Source organism: Nylanderia fulva, unplaced genomic scaffold (genome assembly GCF_048542155.1).
Source record: "Nylanderia fulva isolate GAGA-0341 unplaced genomic scaffold, ASM4854215v1 Scaffold69, whole genome shotgun sequence".
Classification (NCBI taxonomy): domain Eukaryota; kingdom Metazoa; phylum Arthropoda; class Insecta; order Hymenoptera; family Formicidae; genus Nylanderia; species Nylanderia fulva.
The window spans coordinates 653,409-675,354 of record NW_028190797.1 but is presented as its reverse complement, the minus strand read 5'-3'; the positions used below and the strand labels follow the sequence as shown (position 1 = coordinate 675,354).

At 30.0% G+C, this 21,946-nt stretch overlaps 2 protein-coding genes across 3 annotated transcripts; both read right to left on the bottom strand.

The window, feature by feature from the left end:
- Positions 1–1,431: 1,431 nt before the first annotated feature.
- LOC114933978 (glutathione S-transferase-like) lies at positions 1,432–8,352 on the bottom strand. Its single transcript, XM_085488406.1, has 6 exons — positions 8,278–8,352; positions 7,103–7,246; positions 6,517–6,539; positions 4,757–4,873; positions 4,338–4,446; positions 1,432–4,278 (listed from the first exon to the last, which is right to left on the bottom strand). The coding sequence occupies exons 1-6, from the start codon at positions 8,349–8,351 to the stop codon at positions 4,266–4,268; spliced, it is 480 nt and encodes a 159-aa protein (XP_085344532.1). The 5' UTR covers position 8,352; the 3' UTR covers positions 1,432–4,265.
- Positions 8,353–8,453: 101 nt separating this feature from the next.
- On the bottom strand, positions 8,454–14,969 carry LOC114933979 (choline/ethanolamine transporter flvcr2a-like). 2 transcript variants are annotated; one of them, XM_085488389.1, is made up of 9 exons: positions 14,877–14,969; positions 13,810–14,008; positions 13,086–13,307; positions 12,364–12,588; positions 10,345–10,486; positions 9,713–9,918; positions 9,437–9,540; positions 9,018–9,128; positions 8,454–8,723 (listed from the first exon to the last, which is right to left on the bottom strand). In XM_085488389.1, exons 2-9 carry the CDS (start codon positions 13,900–13,902, stop codon positions 8,462–8,464), a joined length of 1,365 nt encoding a protein of 454 aa, XP_085344515.1. In that variant the 5' UTR covers positions 13,903–14,008; positions 14,877–14,969; the 3' UTR covers positions 8,454–8,461. The 2 variants fall into 2 exon arrangements, with proteins under 2 accessions (XP_085344515.1, XP_085344514.1); XM_085488388.1 differs by lacking the exon at positions 13,810–14,008.
- Between the last annotated feature and the right edge of the window lie 6,977 nt (positions 14,970–21,946).

Below are 21,946 nucleotides of genomic sequence, written 5' to 3'. Positions count from 1 at the left end.
TTTTTTTAAATATTTGACTGTGATTGGTCGATCTTAATTGCGTGTTATATTATTTTATGTACACAAAATGAAAATTTTAGGTAAAAGATTAAATCATATGAAGATCCATATGCTACTGTTATCAAAATTTAATTTAATAATATAACGGCTACCATACTTAAACAATACTTTTAGCGCATGTTTCCAAAAAAAGTAACTAATAAAGTAACTATTAAAATAGTTACTAGTTACTAAAAAAATGTAACTAAGTTACAGTTACAGTTACAGATGGAGAGAAGTAACGAAGTTAAGTTATAGTTACCGAAAAAAAGTAATTGTAACTGTAACTTCGTTACAAGTAACTCGTTACTTCCCAACCCTGGATATTGTATATGTAACAGATCGTTAAGTTCGATCGTCGCACAATTCTTGACATTTATACACGTCGTAACGTCGTATCAAAGTAAACGTTAACAGAAATTGTAAAAGAATTATCACAATTGTCTTTTAAAAAACACGTATCTGTACGAATTTTTGATTTAGTAAGGCAATATCGGAAAACATCTGAATAAAATCTCATCAAGCAAGAACATGTAAAAGAAAGAAAAAGAAATAAAAAGGATAAAACCCCAACATTTATGTACAAGTAAAATATAAATTGAGAAATAACCTGCGAATAAAGATAAATTATGAGGAAATTGTTTATATTTAACAAAATTTTCTAATATTTCTGACAGTATTAATTAAAATTTTGAGTATTTTGATTGAAAACAAACAAAAAGAGAGTAAATGAGAAATAAGCTTCAATAAGATGTTATAAAGAAAAAGATACATAAAGTAATTGCTTGAAACGAAAACGTTATTTATAATGCTTTGTAATTTTGATAATTAACATCAATATTTGCTAAAAAATTTATTAAATAATATTATCGAAAAGTTGATCGAGAAATAAACTGTAAGTGGATTTAAGAAAATATTAAAAAATTATTAGAGAAAAGTATAATTATTCAAAAAAATATTAAAAACATTTCTGTTTTATCTTAAAAGATTAATTTTTTGAAGTATATGCATTGTTTAGTGCAACAAGTAAATTAAATAATGTAAAGTAAGGTAAATTTTTATTGATATGGAATACTGTGATTATATAAAATACATTTCATTGTTTCCAATAAACAAAAATATATTTATTATATATTTGGTGTGTTCTATTAACATTACTTATTTTATTTAAGAAACATACAATTATAAATAAATAAATTATATTTATTGAATTAGAACATTATTTTCTCTTATTGTTAGTAATTAAAAAATTTGCTTATGAAAAATAAGTGCTTTTACAATGTAATTAAAATTTGTTTTTGAAATAACTTTTTAGTAGTATATAAACATTATCAAAGATTATTACATAGTATGTGGTACTTACTAAGTAATAAAAATTAAACAGAGAATTAATTCTTTCGAATATACGAAATTTTATATTCGACAATATTGACGATTGATGAAGCACACGGGCGAGAAGAATTATAAGTGCAATATATGCGACAAGCGTTTCGGGACGAGAACAAACTTAATACACCATAAAATTGTGCACTCCGATGAAAAACCACATGCGTGTGAATGTGGTAAAAACGTAAATATAATCTCAAACACCATAAACGCTCAAAGATATGCGAATACTCTCAAGAATAAAATCGAGCTCGATACAAATTAAATTTCGGATAATTCGAATACTGATATTTAAAACTAAAAGAAATATTCTTCTACAAATAATTTAAACTGTAAGAAATTAACATTTGACGAACATGTATTCATAATACATGGATTATATACAATAGTAAAAGTATAATAAGATTAGATATGTAGCTTATAATGTGACAAAAATGACAAACATAAACATGCGAATTTGTAATGTAAAAACCTTTCTTTAAAATAGTACATATTTCGATTTGTTTGATTGCGTTTATGTATCGTTATAATTTTTTTCGTGCGTATTTTGTAGACCTCTCGTGTAGATCTCGCCGTCATGGTAAGCTGAGCAAAGATATGCAATCATATTTTGTGTTAAATTAAAAATAAACGCCACTGATTGCTATAACATATAAAAAAGAACATTTTGTGTAATACTTTTTATTACGTGCTTAATTTTATGTTTTTACCAGCGCGATATTTATTTTAATTTCGCGTTCTTGCGAAAATATTTATTTTCACCGATCAATTTGATCATCTGATAAAACATAATCATTGATTGCTCTTTTCACTTTTAATAAATATTTTTAAAGATTATTTTTTTTGCTTCATAACAATCACGAATACGTTGTAGTCTGCTAATACAAAACAAAAATTTTTGTGATTCATAGACGTAATCAGACTGTATTGCTTATAACGTATATTGTGTATAATAAATTTTCATCATTTATATAACACATTTTTCTTATCTCTTCTAACTTTTTTTCTCGACTTAAATACGTAATCATTAGCGGATGCAACATGTGTTAATAATAATTGTAAATTAAATTGCACAATATGTTTTACTATTATTGATAATAACTATAAATTATTACAGAATTTTACGTATATATATAGATATATACGTAAGTACGTAAATGTTTAATATTTATAATTATTACATTTATATATATATATATATATATATATATATATATATATTTACCCATTGTACAATTTAATTATTTTAATACCTCAATATTTGAAATTATCTTTATCTTTTTTACAAGACATTACATATTCGTGAGGTAATAATATAAAGTGATTCATAATATAAATATGACGATATGTTCATAATTATAATGACAATGGCCTAGTTTACACCGTACGTTTAGTTCGCGACATATATTCCTATATTCGACCTATGCACGATAGGTCGCGATGATGTAAACATTTATGAAGTGACCTAAACTTGCTTGTCAAATCTCTTTTTCACGATCCCTGATCTAATTTAGGTTGTACAGGGTGTATAAAAATGATTGGTCGCCATTTTGTCAGCTAATTCTCCTGTTCGGAAAAGATCACCCCCAACATGGCTCTGCAAAATTTGTCAAAATTTTTTATTGTGCGAAAAATATCTACTCATTTAAAAGATCAAAAGTCTCACAGGGACCATAGGTCGCAAACGTGTCCTTATATGTGAAAAGAATCATGAAATTAAAAATAATTAGGATATGTGATTTTGTTGGGAATATTGATGAGAGAAGCTCAATAATAGCAACATTGAACGTTACAAAGTAACTCAGAAAGTTAAATTGACAAGTTAAGGAAATGTTAGAATAATTAACTAAATTTATTGTTTACAATTGTTTTTTTAAATTGTTAGTTAAGCTTTCTAAAGCGACTGACGTTAATTTTTCTAACATTTCTTTAAATTGGAAGTGATCTTTGTCGAACATGAACAGGAGAATTAGCTGACGAAGTGGTGACCAATCATTTTTATACACCCTGTACAATATATTGCGTGTAAACGCAGATGATCTAAAAGTGTATCAGTAAATATCTGATAGAGGACTCTGTTTACACAACGTGTAAGTTTGTGTAACAGTTAGCCTGTTTCCTACGTGCCTTACTTAATAATTAGTAACGTAACTTGTAATACGATGGAAAAAGCTGATATAGATGGTATTCACATGAGAACTAAGTGCGACTTATATTAGGTCTAAAAGCATTATTGGTCTACATGATGTAAACATTTCCAGAAAGGTCTACTTTAGGTGTACTTTAGGTTAGGGCATAGATCAGGTCGCGCGAATAAAGTACGGTGTAAACTAGGCCAATAATTTGAAATTTTGGCATTATTGCTGCGACTACAGAAACAAATATGTTATTATCGTAAAACATAAAAGCGTACATAATATATTAGGTTGTTCGGAAAGTTTGTTTTATTTGAACGCAATATTTTGCACAAAGAAGAACTTTATTTAAGCAAATATGTACCGTTTTGTTCAACCATCTTGGTCCATCTTTTAAGAAGTGACATGATGCCTTTCTTCCAAAATGAAAATTTCTTACTGACGAAGAATTGATCGGGATGATTTTTGAGGATTTCGAATGACTCGAATGTCTTGTCTCGAAGAAAATTTTTCAAAGATAGAAATAGGTAGTAATCAGATGGGGCACGATCGGGAGAATATGGAGGATGAGGAAAAACGTTCCATTTTACGTCTAATATAGTTTCTTACAGATAGACATCGCGACGTGAGGTCTGACGTTATCATGGTGGAAGACAACTTCACGCCTGTTGGCCAGTTCAGGGCACTTTCGTGCGATGACAGCCTTCAATTCGTCCAGCTGAAAGCTGAACTATATACTATCGACAATAACAAGATCGGTCCAGGTTAAAGTACTACCAACAAAATAACCGCCGTTCTGCTTTACTTGTGCGTCGAGACGCTTCAGATAGTACGGCACCATGTCTTTGACGAGTGTTAATTTTTCTGTTGCTCTCATAGCTATAAGCTACGATTTTTATGGTAAAAAAAAAAAAAGAATGAATTGCGTGTTATAAGTAATTTTGATGAAACATTTAAAAAAATCAAATAATTAAATAAATTAAATTTGCAGTAAATATGGCACATACAGAAAAAAATGTATTACTTATTGTTTTCACGAATAAATTAGTATATCAACAGTATTGGTACTTAAGTTCACTAAAATTGTGGTTTAAATTATTTAGAATCGCTTCAATTACTTAGTGATGAAAAGAGAAAAATTAAAAAATAAATTAAAAATATATATAAATAGCATATATTTTTGTCTATATACTTACTATTGCGTAAATCATGTAATGTATCGACCGTGATATCAATTTCCAGAGCTTCCCAATCGTCTTTGCCAGTAAGATCGTATTGTTTTGCCAAGTAGCAGCAAATATTATAGCTGTAGACTGAGCAACCTTTTTCCTATCTACTTTGAGCATGGCTACCTGGCCTTACGCCACGGCTGAAGAATGATATTTAAAGAACATGTGAATATATTAAAATGTTTAAAATCAAATAAACAGATAACAATTCAAAACAAATAAAAATAGGTGTCGCAAACAGCAATGACTAATAATAAATAATGATAATAGATTTATTGGAATAATCTTTCAATTAGAAAGATAGATCCTCAATGACAAGGTCAAAAGATTATTCCATACGGTCAATGTTGATTAAAAATATTGTTTATTCGTAAAACGAATGAACAATGGTTTTTATTTAATTCAGGCCATCCTTAGTTATAAAATTCTATAAAGAAAAAATAGAAATAATTAAAATTCTGTATTAAGAGTAAAGATGAAATACATTTTTCTTTATTATAGAATATGTGAATGTGAATTTTGTAACTGATTGTGAGGATAACCAAAATTCGGTCGAAACGTTTTACAGACAAATTTTCATATCAACATTGACTATATCAAATATAATCTTTTGATCTTATACTATCGAATACTAGTAGCCAATTTACTATTATTATAAATCGAATAGAGTTTGTGGAAAAAAACTATTAGAATTTATATCACAATAAAATTACAATGCAATTATTGTCATGCAATATTTGTAGATATTAAAAAGAGCTTTAATGATTAATTATTAAAGTTAAAGCTAATTTAATATTAAAGAGTCTAACTTTTTGCAATATAATTTGTTCTTTTGAAACTTACTTGTTATTTTTTATATAGAAATATATTGAAGCAATTTACTGCTTCGTGTGGCTTTGTATTTTCCATGTTCTAAAATGTTTTCCTTTAAATTGTAAGTTTATTACAGCATATCGACAGTTTATTGATCAGCTTGAATTACACAAAAATTCTTTCTTACATTAACAGGTTGTTTATATATATTGAAAGATAACAGCATGTTTTCCATAAAACAGTTGAATATAGCTGTTCGAGATTCGAGGATTTTCACTCGAATGTCGTGAACGCGTGCGGCGGGTTCCGCTCCGCGAGAACGCGGGATGAATGTGCGATGAGAGAGACGGCGGTATAGCGTTGAGAAGGAGCGAGAGAGACAGAGTGATAGAACGTTGAGAAGGAGAGAGAGAGACAGAATGATAGTGGACCGCGACCGCGAGACTGAAGATTGAAGACGGGAGCGAGCGAGAGTAATAGATTTATAAATGCACAATTGTTTAATCAAATTAACAAAACTGTCATTTATTCACTTTGTCCGAATTAAATATAATGATGCGAATCGTATCACGGACGCGACACTTAGATAGAGTTCCGCGTTCCCGTTACTAACGATAAGTCCGGCCAAGTTGTTCGATTTTTCAAGGTGCGGACGCGATCTCGATCGTATGATTTCTCGTTGGCTTCTGACAAAGAGTCGGCGGGAACGCCGGTTCGCTCCTCAATTTGCCCATGCGAGAAGAAGCAAAACAGTTTGACCGGGAAACACTTCAAGGTGTTTTCTGCGTGCAAAAGTCGTGATAGAATAACGAATAAACAAGAGACGTTGAAAACAAGTCGAAGGGTACTTTCGCGAACGAGAATCTGTCGACGAGAGTCATGCCAAAATATTTAATTTTTAAGACGATAATCACAAAGGACAGCCGTTACTGCGAGGCTGACACAAATAACGCGAGTAATTTAAAAATATTGACACAATAAGCAAGATCGAACGACTTGGCGGAACGACAATTTGAACGACATAAATTTACAGAATAGATAGACTCGAATTTAATAAACGTGTTGACGATCCTTAACAATAGCGCATTTTATTCGCATGACAATACCGATTGTTTTGTAAGACATTACAATGCATAATAAGAAACAAAACACTCTATTGTCGCACAATTGAAATAACATTAATTTCTTCTTCTGTGATTTACGCAAGAAAGTTCAGTAAAATAATACATCTCTATAATATATAATAGAATAATAATATATATAGAAAAAAATATTATGTCATATTTATAAAAACAAGAAAATAAGTTACAATAAAAAATCAATCAAAGTGGGAAAAGTAATATATGAGAATCATAAATTTTTTTCATTGCTGATCTATCGCAAAAATCCATAAGTTAGAGATTTGGATAGATTTAATTAAAAAAAGGAAAACGACTGCGATAAATTAACAAATGCTAGTAAGACACATGTTATTAATAATATCGATCAGCGTCTTGCAGCTACATACTCGGCTTAATTTTCGGCCAATCCTCCCAGTCGAAACGATTGTCGGCGAACTCGATATTACCGTAGCTGAACAGGAAGCGAATTGGTTCAGCAAATGCTTTAGAAGGAAAGAAAGTTAGTTTGTAAGAAGGCATCGTGCTGAAAAAAGATATTTGTTATTTTTCTTCAGCCTCATAAATTCGAGAAACGTAAAAATATATTCTAATGACGGCTAATATATGTTTTTTATCGATATTCAACTTTATTTATTTTCGAATGCTCAATATCGGCTAAAGCAATCAAGTTTATGCTAAACTTAATCGATAGATTCAGTTGTATAATGAACCAGTAAAAAATGAAAAAATTTTAGTTAAAAAAACTTGGCGTGCTGCTAAGTTTTAAAATTACAATGCACCTTAAAGTAACATTAATTAATTTAACTACAAAATATATTTTAACTGCAATAAATTTTACAATAACAATTTAATTTTAATATTATTAGAATATTATTTAGCAGTGCACCAAGTTTTTTTTAACTAAAATTTTTTATTTTTTACTGGTTCATTATACAACTCTATATTAATTTGTAACTTTAATTTTTCACTGGTACAAGTTTTTACTTTTATGAATATGATATTTAAAATTGGCCAATAGAGCACAAGCGCAAAAAATTAATTCTTCGAAACTGTATCTCTTGGTTTGAGATTACTAATTGTAAGTTCCATATATAAATTAATCTCGAACTTACATATGGAGAAATAAGCGAGAAAAATTTATATATGAAACTTAGTAATCTCAAACCAAGAGATACAGTTCCGAATAATTAATTTTTTGCGCTTGTGCTCTATTGGCCGATTTTAAATATCATATTCATATTATTTTTATTAATATTGAGAGCCGATAAAAATATATTTCTTATCTGGTTTTTACTTTTACTTGGCGCAATTTTTTTTATATCATTATTTTTGTAGTACGATTCTACATAAGTATGATTCTACATGAGTTTACAATAGTTAAATTTTCATAGGATTTTACATGGGTTTGCAATAAATAAATTTTCACTACTGGCGAGCTCATACTAAGCGTCTTTTTTAACTTTCTTTTTAAAGGTAAGTTTTTAGAATTTTGATGACTAGTTTTTTTTAAGAACTCCTAATTTTAGGAAAGATATATCTTCTCTTGATACGTACGCATGACTCAGAGAAAAATCACTATTCTTAACGCATATAATGTGTACTCGTGTGAGGAATATATTAAGTCCCATTTGGACTATGACGACGTGTCGTGGGGAGAACTGTCAAGGCGGAAATCATTTGTACTGAGCTGTGGAAGCTCATCCCTGATTGTTAACGGCTCACTATCGTTTTTAGACAGTCAAACTTTCACGTTTTGGCGTCTTAGATTGTTGGGTATCATGATCGTAAGCAAGGTGCCGATCCCGAGGACAATGCACATCGCGACGTTTGCCATAAGGTCATCCAAATTGTTGAACAGAAAACTGTAGAGCATTGTGAAGGCAATGCCGAAGACTTGCACCATCGCGTTCAACAAACCCGTCGAAGTTCCTTCCGGTTCTGGATACGTAAGTTCAGCAGCGAATTCAAAACCGACCGGCAGATAACCGGTAATGAAGAAGCTGAAAATATAATATTTTAATAAATATATTAGAATTATTAATGAATATTTTAAAAGCGATATCTATCAGTTATAAACAAATTTTTAATTGAAAAAAAAATTAATTTTAACGACAAAGCTTTTAGTGAATTCTGGCCAAAAGTGTAAAGTGTCTTATAATACATTTAAATTGGAATCGATTTTAGAAATTAAAAAGCGCAAATCGTAAATCATAATATTAGATATGTTTGTAACAATAAAGTTCTTCTAAAATAATTTTCTGAACAATATAACAAAAATAATCGCTAGATTTTACCCCAAGAGACCGGCTGTAATGTAAACAACATATATCTCTTTATTGTCCAGTGTCAAAGTAAAGACTATCATTCCAAGGAGACAACATAGGTAGATCACTAACGTAGTCTCTCTAAAAATTTATACATTTTTCGTTTAATCACATAAATTATCATTCGATGAGATGATATAAATTGAAATACAGATATGTACAATTTAATGATAAATTATTCAATCAATATATCATAAATTCTCTCTCTGATAAGATTTTACAATAACTGTTATCATGAATTTATACTGTTATCATGAATTTTTACTGATTTTAAAAAATCGAAATAATTTGTTGAAATAATATTGCTATTGTTAAAAATAATTTTCATTTTTAATAAAATCATATTATTTAGCAATATTAAAATAAAAACTATGCTTTCGTTTACTCACTTGAATTTGTGTGTTTTATCCAATATAACGCCGAATATAACGGAGCTCAGCACTCCAATGCAAACTATTGTTAAACCGATACGACCGGCATCCTCTTCATGTCCCTGAAAGGAAGAAAAGTTTAAAAGTAGCAAATTCTTATAATTTTTCAAAGAACCGAGAAAAGATACACATATTGAAATATTTAACATTAATAAATAACAGTTTGTAAAATAAAATTTTAAAAAATGTCGAAAGAAGCGAGAATTAGCAGTTTTCAGGAGGGAAAATACCTACCTGGAAATGTTTGAGAATAATTTGATTCAAGAGGGTACTTATGGCGCAATAGACGCCGTTATTGATGCCGTAGCTGAATAAAAGTAACACATAACCGTTATTGGTAAGCAGCCTCTTAATAGAATGAGAAAATTTCTCGTTCACAGTGTTCTCTCTTTGCACAGCTTGAGCTGGGCTAGGTGGTAAAGGCGGCGCTGACTTGAAGACTAGTTAAAAATAAATTACTGTTAAGTGATTTCTATTAAGTAATAAAAGAAAATGTGCACGTCTTAACAATAAAATTTCGGATTAAAGAAAATATAATTTTGTGAAAAGATAAAACATGTATATTATTTGCTCAAGATATAAGTTTTTTGACACTGAAATAAACGTTCATAAAATATAAATGTAATATTTTATAAAAAAATTATTTATATGGAATATCTTTTTAATTATTTCTTTTATATTCTTGCTTTTCAATTGGTCTTTTTTTTGTAGCGAAATATTCAAATCATTAAATCATTGAAAAGATGGATCATATCATTAATTATCATCGCTTGTTAAATAATATTTTTTCTAAATTTTTCAGCTTCCAAAAATTTTATTATTCGATAACATAACTATTATATAACTATAAATAAAGGTTCACGTACAGAATAATATGAAGACTAATATAAGCGTCGTGAAAGCCGCGACGATATAGAACATAAGTCGCAACCCCCTTTCAACGTTGCAGATATTGTCGCTATTGGGCACTAACATCGGTGGAAATAAAAAACCAATAGCTACACCTAACTGCAACAAAAAATCAAGGGACAAATATCCTATGTTGTTTTCAAATTTTTAGGAAAAAGTATTTGAAAGAAACATTTCTTGTATAAGTTCATTTTTTCTGATATATATAATGCTTATCTTAAGCACGTTTAGCGTATATTTATGACAATTGAAATTAGTATCGCTCGTATTTTCACCACATTTTTACTTATTGTCATCGAAGCGGAACGTTTCCGTTTTCAGCTGTTAAAACAAGTCATTTCTGTATATAGGTCAATAAAATGTATATAAGAACATGTCGAATACATTAAAATTATATATTTATTTAATAATACGAAAGAAATTGAATTTTCTACTCTAATTGTAAAAATTTTTTTAAATTAAAAAATGAGCCATTGAGAGCCATACCGGATACTTTCTCCCTTCTGAAAATTCATTTTAAAGATGCATTTACGTGTTTTAAAATTCGGATCCGTAATACGAAAGCGACTGTAAAATGCATATAATTGAGCTTCCGTTTTATCTCTTGCAAAATCGATGTAAGGCACGACAGTATTCCCCGATAAAACACACGACAACTGATAAAATGATAGCTGCTGCACACAGTTCGCACCTAGAATTAATTAAATCCTATGATATAGGGTGAGCCCTCTGCCACCTTCGTTTCTTTCGTCCGCCCTCGCACAGACACCGGCCGATCTGCCTGTCGAGATAGCAAAATTAATCGTGGGTGTTCATTTGGACTTGATTTCCCACCTAATCACAGTCACAATTTAAATCTCCTGAAGTACCTTTCGTCGATTAGCGAGATACTCCAGACTGTCACTTCCGCGCGTGGGGATCTATTCTCGTTTATCTGCACGTGCAGCGACACGTGTCGCTGTAACAATCGAATATCTTCTCAATGTCGTGCATTTTTTAAAATACATAATAATAATTTGTAATGTTACGTTTGATGAAAAACGAGTCTTATATAATAACACTGAGAATTTACTTCAAGAGAGACCAATTATCTCACGTAATAAATTTCTAAGAATTATTATATATTTCTATAACAATTAATCAAAATATTATATTCTGCACAGAATTAAATTAAATTAGACAGAAATTTGCAACACATTAAATAAGAATTCATTATATGTAATAATAATCACGAATAATAATGTAAACTTTGAAAAATCTTTAACATACTTCTGCGTGAATTCCTTTTAATTAATTATCAAATATTAAATTGAATTACATTCCATTCGGATAAAAATGTATGCAGATATGTAATTTGAAAGGTATTAATTTGTAACAAAACAGGATTAATATTATTTTACATATAATAATTATTTTGTAATCTATTTATAAATGAGACAAATATAAAAATTTTAATTAACATCCATATCGTGTCAAATAAATTGATTTATCTCATCATCGGATTATATCGATTGTCTATTATCGCACGTTCTTGATTCGTGGAATCAGAAATCATTTGATTGTGTGGATTAATAGTTAGCGACTTTTTGTGTTTCGTGAAGTTAACACGTTTCTACATCATGGTTTTCATTCCATTTTCACGAAGATTATTTTGTATAAAGATAACGAGAGAGGAAGAAAGAGAAAAAGGAGATATGTATACAAAATTAAATTCTTACACTATTCATAAAGTAATCCAAGGCAATCATTAATTCAATTTTTCAAAAAACTCAATTTTAGAAAATTTTAAAGATAAGTCTTTATACATTTTTAATATAATTTTAATATAATTCAAGGACAAAAATAAATTCTAACAATATAATAATAAATCATAAAAAAAACATATTTTTTAAATTATCAAGTCTCCTTCAAACATCAAACTCAAGTTCTATTTCAGAGAGCATACTTTAATATGATGCATTGAGATATTTGCATACCTGGTTGCCGAGAACACCGATGCTGCAGGCGCTGCTAACTTGATCAGGACCGAACCAAAGCGCAGCCAGCCGGGCTGGAACTGACAGAATGAAAATTTGACTAACTGCAACCAAACTTTGGCCAAGGAATGTGATCCAGAAGCGATCGGTAGCTATGCTGAACACCTTAATCCAGGAACCGAGAGCGTTTCCGAGCGCCCCGAAGATCACAGCATATCTAAGACCCTAAAATTCCATTCCACACGAGATACTATCATTTACATATTAATAAGCAGGAATGTGCAATGGTATGCGAAATGAAGTTTGTCGGATCAATATCAATGATTACTTGAAAGAAAGTGACTTTTAAAAGATATCGTTGGTGAGATTAAATCCAGCTATCCTGTCTTGGCATTGTATCCAATCAATATCAGTGAACAATCGGTAAAAATTATTTATTCGAAATAAGAGGAATGTTATCGTTCGGTGCTACAACAGATACTACAAGTTTTTAAATTATGCAAACTTTACGGCGCCGCCACAATTCGCTACCATACCTAGAAAAATCAGACAAGTCGGAAAGTCGAATTTTTCGAATTTTATTGTTACTCTTTAATCATTTCTACGCGAACGGAAAAATGATTCACAATTCAAGAGAATGTATGTGTGATCGTTCCGTAACATAGTATACGCAAGTTTGCACAAGTTCGCTCTACTCTATCATTAATAAGATTATTACTTACAAACTTATTGAGCAGATAACTGGCGGGAAATATCAATGGAATGTATGTTATCATATATATCATGCTTGTCATGTCTATCAGAAAGCTTGAAACATTGTAATAGCGCATTACAATATTTGCTATAATACTGTATTGGATCCATTGCATGCCGTTGCTTCCGCTGTACAGTGCGAAGAGGACAAGCATCAGCCATCTTTTCTTGTATATTTTAATCTGTACGCCCTGTAATCAACATTTAATCTTTCAATTTTTTATGTACGCCAAATATCTAGACATTATAATATATTACGTAAAAATTTAGCGGTATTATCAGCTTCTTGTTTTATGTCATCGATTGAAAGAACAAAAATTACGAAGAATTGATGTTAGCTTATTACATCGATCGTAAAATATTATGTACATTATATTAAAGTAATATTAAAGCATTTTTTAGATAGTTCCAAAGGACGCAAAATTATATACAATTTTCTTCTCTATAGAAGTTCGTAATATTTTCAGGAAAAAATTCATCTACTTTGAGAAATATAAATCTTGAAAAAAATTTTGTTAAACATTTAATTAAACGTATTAAATAAATTTAATATTCTAATATTTACATAATCGTATCTTACTGAAGAAAAAAAGTATCACGTCAACTCGAAGTAAAGACTTTTTCGTTAATTTTCCATTTTTCTATTTGATTTTTTTTCTTAATTCAGATTTATTCGATAACAGAATTATTCACCTGCGACGGTTGTATATCACCTTCAATAGTTTTTATGTAATCACCGGAAGCTTTCCCTATTTTTTCAGACACTTGCGTTTGTTCCGACTCCATGATTAATATTAATAAGATATTAACAAGATTGATTGAATCGAGTAAAGATATCGTCAGGAGATGAATCAAAACAGTTCTTTCTTTTTTATTAATATAGCTTTAATTCCTAAAATCCAAATAAATATTGATCTTACTTCTTGTATCTTCGAGCATATACCCTTTAAGCATTAAATATTTCGATAAAAACACAAAATCAATGCAATAAAAATACAAATATTAAAACTAAAATGTCGACATTTAAACATTATTGAAACACTTTTCTAAAACACCACTATTTGTAAATAATATTATATTTATCATGTTGCAGGAAGTCGAATATATTTGCGAAATTAAATCGGAAATTAATTTACAATTTCTAAGAAATTTATTGTATAGATTATATGACAATTAAAAGTATTTGTAATGTTTTGATTTAACGTATTATATACGCGAATACGAGTACGATTTATATAGTACGTATCCTGTGCGATTCAAGAGAGTACCTAAAAGATCGAATCGTGTCTGTAATTCATCAAATATCATCAGACTAGTCTCTGGCTGTAATACAAAATGTAAATACTAGATGCAATGCTTGCATTGCTGCAAAAAGCCAACATTTTGAACAATATCTTTATTAGAAGTAAAATAAATAAATAAATAATAAAGTAAATTAAAAAATAAAACACTTTTCTTGCGATTTTTTCGAAAATAAAGCAAAAACGAGCATAACTCTATATGACTTTTTTTCTTAGCTTATCGATCTTCTACACGCTCCCGAAGGTTTGACATTTAATTTCGAAACACCTTGTAGAATGATTTATATAGGTAATACACTTTGCGAATTAATACACTTTTATCGCTATTGATTATAACCAATTAGCCGGCCCAGTTAGCCCAGATATTTCGACTACACTTTACAAAAATATACGACAACTTACAGACTCGAGTTCAATCTCAATCAAGTCTAGATCTTAAATGAGAAAAGTTTTACTTACAGTTATTTGCTCGAGACAAATATTAATACTGAAAATAAGAAGACCAGGAGTTCTTGTCACCGAGACGTGTCCAGCAATTTAAAATTGGCTACTATAAACGAGTTTATTTATATTTATTTACATCTTTATATATTATATATCCCTGCCACCTCTCCCACTTTGCCGCCTCGCCATTGATCACATCATGCTTAGAAAGGAAACTTGCAACAGAAATACGAACAAGTTGAAATTCGAAGAATAATGGTCCAAAAAAGATTTAAAAACGCCTAAAAGATGTTGATTAATTTTTCAAACGTTGTTTAATCATCTTTCGAGGCTTGTTTTTATTTCTTTTGAATTATTATCTTTCAGTAAACGCGACTCAAAGTGGCAATAATGCTGATAAGCAAGACTGAAAAAAGGAAAAATTATGTTTATCTGCAATCTTACGTAAACGAAGATATATTGTTTAAAAATTATCGTGCACGTTTACGTTTTCGGAATTATCAGACATTCTTCGAATCTGCTTAGATTAGATATATCATTTGTTTTGATAAAAACAGCTTGTAATATCTGAGAGCAATAAAAGGTTTATATCTCATTAGGTCACTAGAAAACACAAGCACGCGCTTTCGCGCGCCATTATCCAGTTTTATATATAATCTCTAAAAACTCACCTTTAAAAAAAGGTAAAAAAAGGCGACCAGTTAAGGGCACGCCATTAACAAAAATTATCCATTGCAAACCCATGTAGAATCCTATCCTATTGCAAACCCATGTAGAATCCTATGAAAAATTAATCATTGCAAACCCATGTAGAATCCTAGGCAAAATTAACCATTGCAAACCCATGTAGAATCGTACCCATTGCAAACCTATGTAGAATCCTATGAAAAATTAACCATTGCAAACTCATGTAGAATCCTATGAAAAATTAACCATTGCAAACCCATGTAGAATTGTATTAAAAATTATCCATTGCAAACTTATGTAGAATCCTACATTGCAAACCCATGTACAATAGAATTGTATGAAAAATTATCGATTATAAACCCATGTACAATCGTAACAAAAGTAATGAAATAAAAAAAAAATTGCCCCAAGTGAAAGTAGAAACTTGTACCAGTGGAAAATTAAAGTTGCAGACATATATAGAGTCGTATAATGAATCAGTAAAAATTTAAATTTGCAAATGTAGAATCGTACCATAAAAAAACTTATCTTTTAAAAAAAAAGATAAACAAGATGCCAAGTCCATGCGCCATGTGAAAAAGAAATAAAAAAATTTTAGTTAAAAAAACTGGGCGCGCTGCTAAGTTTCAAAATTACAATGCACCTTAAAGTAACATTAATTAATTTAAACACAAAACATATTTTAACTGTAATGAGTTTAAAAGTAACAATTTAATTTTAATATTGTTAGAATATTATTTAGCAGCGCTCCCAGTTTTTTTAACTAAAATTTTTTTATTTCTTTTTCACATGGCGCATGGACTTGGCATCTTGTTTATTTTTTTTTTTAAAAGATAAGTTTTTTTATGGTACGATTCTACATTTGCAAATTTAAATTTTTACTGATTCATTATACGACTCTATATATGTCTGCAACTTTAATTTTCCACTGGTACAAGTTTCTACTTTCACTTGGCGCAATTTTTTTTATTTCATTACTTTTGTTACGATTGTACATGGGTTTATAATCGATAATTTTTCATACGATTCTATTGTACATGGGTTTGCAATGTAGGATTCTACATAAGTTTGCAATGGATAATTTTTAATACAATTCTACATGGGTTTGCAATGGTTAATTTTTCATAGGATTCTACATGAGTTTGCAATGGTTAATTTTTCATAGGATTCTACATAGGTTTGCAATGGGTACGATTCTACATGGGTTTGCAATGGTTAATTTTGCCTAGGATTCTACATGGGTTTGCAATGATTAATTTTTCATAGGATTCTACATGGGTTTGCAATAGGATAGGATTCTACATGGGTTTGCAATGGATAATTTTTGTTAATGGCGTGCCCTTAACTGGTCGCCTTTTTTTACCTTTTTTTAAAGGTGAGTTTTTAGAGATTATATCATTCATTTTTGTATATTTTTATGACCGGAATAGAACAATTATTAAACATGTTTATCTAAACTTCTTTGCTTAAAATGATGTGTACAATCATATCCTAGAATCCTGATCATTCCTCCTAAAGCACCCTATTTATATAAATTTACCCATATGTGTGTGTGTGTGTGTGTACTAATGTCGAGCATTTTTTATACATTTTCTATTAAATTTAGATAAAAGTTGCAGGATTTCGAAAAAGAAAAAGTTGACACAGACTTTTTCCTAAACGGCGATTTTCAAGGTTATTTAAAGGTCACTTATATTTTCAAAATAGAATTACCTTAATTTTTCTCATATAAATCGATTCCTCGCAATATTTACTATAAAAAGTTGTAAAGGTATAATTTTTACATAATCTTACATAAACTTCGAAATATTACAAATATTTTATTTTATGAAATATTTCAGTTTATGTAAAATTATGTTAACTATCTTTTAAATTATTCACTTTTAGCCATCTTACCCTTACAACCTTTTATAGTGAATATTGCAACAAATTGGTTTATATATATAATATATATATAACATCAGTTATTATTAATTGATGTTTACATTTATTTTTAGACTTACTAGAGCTCAAATGCTCCACATTTTTTGCAAAAACTGTTTATTCTACAGATTTCAAATATGCTTTTAAATGATGATTGAATATTTCCTTTTTTAATTATTTTTATTATTATTTTTCAATCTCAATCAACTTTTATAACTTTATGCCAGCACGATACAAATACATGTGTCTTTATTTTTTTTATTATTTTCATTATTATTTTTCAATCTCAATCAACTTCTATAACCTTATGCCAGCAGGATACAAATACATGTATGTCTTTATTATTGTATCAACTCTTGTCTTTTCCATGTAACCATGTCTTCATAGTTTGAATTATCCCTTCATCTTCTCAATCTTTCGCAGAGATTTAATTAATTAAATACACTTCACACGAAATAAAGTTTGCTGGAAGATATACAGCAAACGATAACTGTAAAAACATGATTACGTGGAAAGAACAAGAGTTGGTACAGTAAAGGCAAGTAAGTAAGTACATGTAATGTATCGTATTGGCATAACGCTATATCCGCGGAGCAGATAATGTGGCTGTAGAGGTAGTCTGCAGTGCAGCTAATGTGGACGTAGATGTTGATTGAGATAATTGTCTAATATAAAATAGAATTTCAAAATTTAGTTTAAAAAGCTGTTGCATATATAAATAAAGTTTATTTTTTCTAAATTTGGAATATGTTTAATTAATTAATTTTTTAAGTCTATGTTTAATAAATTTTTTAAGTTTGTATTCAATAATTTTATTCATTTGATAAATACATGTATGTCTTTATTTTGATATGTTTAATATAATTAGAAATTCATTATTAATTAGATATGTAAACTATAAATTCATATATAATATTTGAAAATATATGTGAATATTTAAATTATTATCTTCTCCTTCCTCTCCTTCAATCTCTTTAATATATCAATATGTGTATGTGTGTACACGCGCGCACATTTGTACGTATTTATTTAATTATTGGATAGTTGAGAGTACTTAATTGATAAAAAATTATGACAATAATAATCCTTGTTTTTTTTTCTTATTATTTACTCAGATTTTTTTGTCTATCTTATAAGATAAACACTTTAGAGATTGAATATTTCAAGTAAACTAATTGTAAGTAAATTTCACATTAATGCATATAGATGTTTAATCATGAATGTACTAAATAAGTACACAAGACGAACAGTGAGTGAGTGAGTGAGAATGAGAGAGTGTGTGTGTGTGTGTGTGTGTGAGAAAGAGAGAGAGAGAGAGAGAGAGAGAGAGAGAGAGAGAGAGAGAGAGAGAGAGAGATGCATATCGATATAGAGCAGAGACACGAGATTCGATCTCTCTCTCGTAATCTCTCTAAGATTCTAGCTTCTCTCTCTTCTACTGCTCTGGCTTTTTCTCCTCTCTTACTATCCTCTCTCTCTCTCTACCTCCTCGGCTCGCTCTCTCTCTCTCGCGCTCTCTCTTATCTACGCTTCTCGAGACGTTCGCTCTGCTCTCTCTCTCTCTCTCTCTCTCTCTTCTCTCTCTTCTCTCTCTCATCTCTCTCTCTCTCTCTCTCTCTCTCTCTCTCTCTCTCTCTCTCTCTCTCTCTCTCTCTCTCTCTCTCTCTCTCTCTCTCTCTCTCTCTCTCTCTCTCTCTCTCTCTCTCTCTCTCTCTCTCTCTCTCTCTCTCTCTCTCTCTCTCGCTCTATTCAGCCCACATAACCCCGCACGCTGCCGATATGGCGGAGCGCCACTATCGCCATCTGTTGTAAAACGTGCGAGATGGACAAAATTACCACTACATGCATCTTGCATGTGTTGTGTACGTGTGATATATGTGTGCGCATGTGTTGTATACGTGTGAATACGTGTAACACGATACTACTATGTATGCGTGGTCGATGATGATAATGACGGGGACGTTTCTTAATAGAAATTTTTCATATTTCGACTTTGCATTTATATATCTCTGCTTACAAATCACGTAGAGCAGAAATAAAGACACTTTTATTATATAATTCAAACTCAATCTATCGATTAAGTCTAGTATAAACTCGATTGCTTCAGCCATTATTGAGGATTCGAAATATTATAAAGACTCAAATGTCCGACTCGCGTTAAGATACACGGTGTCTCCGCTACGCCCTTAACTGGTCGCGAGACACTACCGTGTCTCTTGATATTGTGTGTGTGTATAAGATTCAATTTTTTAACAATTGTAATTTTTCTCCCGACTGCTGCCAACCGTAGGTTGGCGAAAAGAGAGGGAGTATGCGTTTCATCGAGCCCGGATCGGTCGTGACCTTAATTCTCGATAACTACTGCATAGTTTTATATCAACTTTGGAACATAAGTTTCTTATTAATCAAGGAAGGTTTAAATCGTATTATTATCGTTATTTATTCTATTAATAAAAAGTAAAAAATGAGTATTATTTCGTCAATACGGTCTCTCATTGGCTGCTGTGTGAACCTAAGAGGAAAAATGATTCACCAATGAGATTCGTTGTAGTATCCGGAAAGGGAATGTTGGTGACATTGGTATATACATCTCGAAGTAATAATGGCGGGACTGATAGGATAGGTTAGCTGTCACCTGTTGCGTGTTATTGTCAACAACAATATTAAGTGAAGTGTATTATTATGGATATATCTCAAGAAGATATAAATAAAGGAGTAAGTTTCTTCTTTTATATTTATTGTTTTTTTCTTTATTTAGGATACTGTTATTATTATTTATTTATTGTTTCTTTATTTATATGTAGGAAGAAGATAAGCGCGCGCGTTAATCTAGTCCTTTTGTAAAAAAGGCATGTAAAGTCGATTCTCGCATATATTGTTGCCGCTTTTCTGCGTTGCTGATCGATTGTCTTGATTTGCATAGTGTATTATATTTATATCAAATAGCTGTCATTGCGAAGGTTAATAGTTTGACAGTTGTTCTAAATAATATTAAACCAAAGCATAAAAAATTAATGGCGGGCGCGAAGCGCGCGCTTGTATTGTTTGTAGTTTGAAAAAAGGCATGTGACGCTTTAATTGTTGCCGTTTTTTCACAATGCCGATTGGTTCTTTCAATGCGCTCAGTTCATGTCTTGAGCAGCTGTTACTTGTGTTCATTTGCAGTTATTTGCAAATTGACTTTGCATGAAAAGAAGTCTAAAAATTATTTAAGATTCAATTTACTTAAGAGATTATTGTTTTATTTAAAATTTATTTAAGAAGTCTAAAAATCAGTTGCACAGGAAGTCTCGCGATATCTGTGTGATAAAAAAGTAAAATAATATTAATAACGCGCGCGAAGTGCGCGCTTGTGTTGCTAATTTAAAACAAAATATGATGAAACATTCAATAATCTCGCAACATAACATAGAAGAACAGCATCAAATGGACTGGAATGGTGTCAAAATATTAGACTTTGAAACTAATTATTTTAAGAGACTAATCTCAGAGTCCACATACATTAATCAACAAAAAAACAGCTTTAATTCTAATAAAGACACTGAATTTCTCGATAAGTCATATTTACCGTTAATAGAAATCCCACTAAAAAAGACATTATAAATGTAAAAAAGAGCTAAGTTATATCTTCCTCAAGCAACAATAATTCTTTACAAAAAGTCGTAATCAAATATATATTATCTTCTCAAAAATTGTTTATAGCCAAAATAATTCTTTGCAAAAATTAATCATCATCAAAAATATTTTCTCAAAAATTATATTTATAAATTATATTTTATTTTTGTTAATAATACTAGAAACAAATTAAAATATTAGTAAAAAACCACTCCTCAACGTTTAAAGTCGACCAGACTGGCAATAATTTATTATGAATAATTATTTGAAATACAACGTTTCGGCTGTCATTGCAGCCCTTTTCAAGTACATCTATAAAAAGTTCCATCAAAATAATTATAATTTAATACACTTATTCGCAACAATTAATTATACATTTAAAAACAAAAATGTGTTACATACCAAATTTAAAACAGTAAATCAACTTCTATGCAAACAACCGACAATGTTAACGCTTGTTTTGATGAACAATACAAGACTGACAGAAGTAAGCACAAAATAAATAGATGTTAACTGTTCGCAAGAATCTTAGTCACTAAGCGTTAAGAAAATAGAGACGAAACTAAATGTGTCTTTCGCAATTTAAATCGTCATAATAAAGTCAAATAAATAAAAATAAATAAATAGGTGGATATAAAAATAAAAATAAAAGTAAAAATAAAAACGACTTAAATAACGTCAAGAACCCGATCATAAATCCCACTAAAATTCTCCGTATCTTTCTGTAAATTAATACTTTTTCCTTGTTTTTTTATGTAAAACATTTCTGCAATTTCTCTTTTTCTTGTTTGTTTTTCTTCATGCAGAATCACCGGAGAATCCCAACGGAACTCATGATCGTTGCAAGTCCGATGCAAACT

Bases quoted from the DNA above. Each gene is read 5' to 3' on its own strand.
- LOC114933979 (XM_085488389.1), bottom strand. From the start codon at position 13,902: ATGGAGTCGGAACAAACGCAAGTGTCTGAAAAAATAGGGAAAGCTTCC. The intron at 10,487-12,363 runs GTATGCAAATAT...TTTTTGTTGCAG, and splicing joins TCGGTGTTCTCGGCAACCAG to TTAGGTGTAGCTATTGGTTT. The intron at 9,129-9,436 runs GTGAGTAAACGA...ATAAATTTTTAG, and splicing joins GATAAAACACACAAATTCAA to AGAGACTACGTTAGTGATCT.
- LOC114933978 (XM_085488406.1), bottom strand. From the start codon at position 8,351: ATGGGACTTAATATATTCCTCACACGAGTACACATTATATGCGTTAAG. The intron at 6,540-7,102 runs GCTGCAAGACGC...TATTTGTGTCAG, and splicing joins AAAATTAAGCCGAGTATGTA to CCTCGCAGTAACGGCTGTCC. The intron at 4,447-4,756 runs GTAAGTATATAG...TAAAAATCGTAG, and splicing joins ATTACATGATTTACGCAATA to CTTATAGCTATGAGAGCAAC.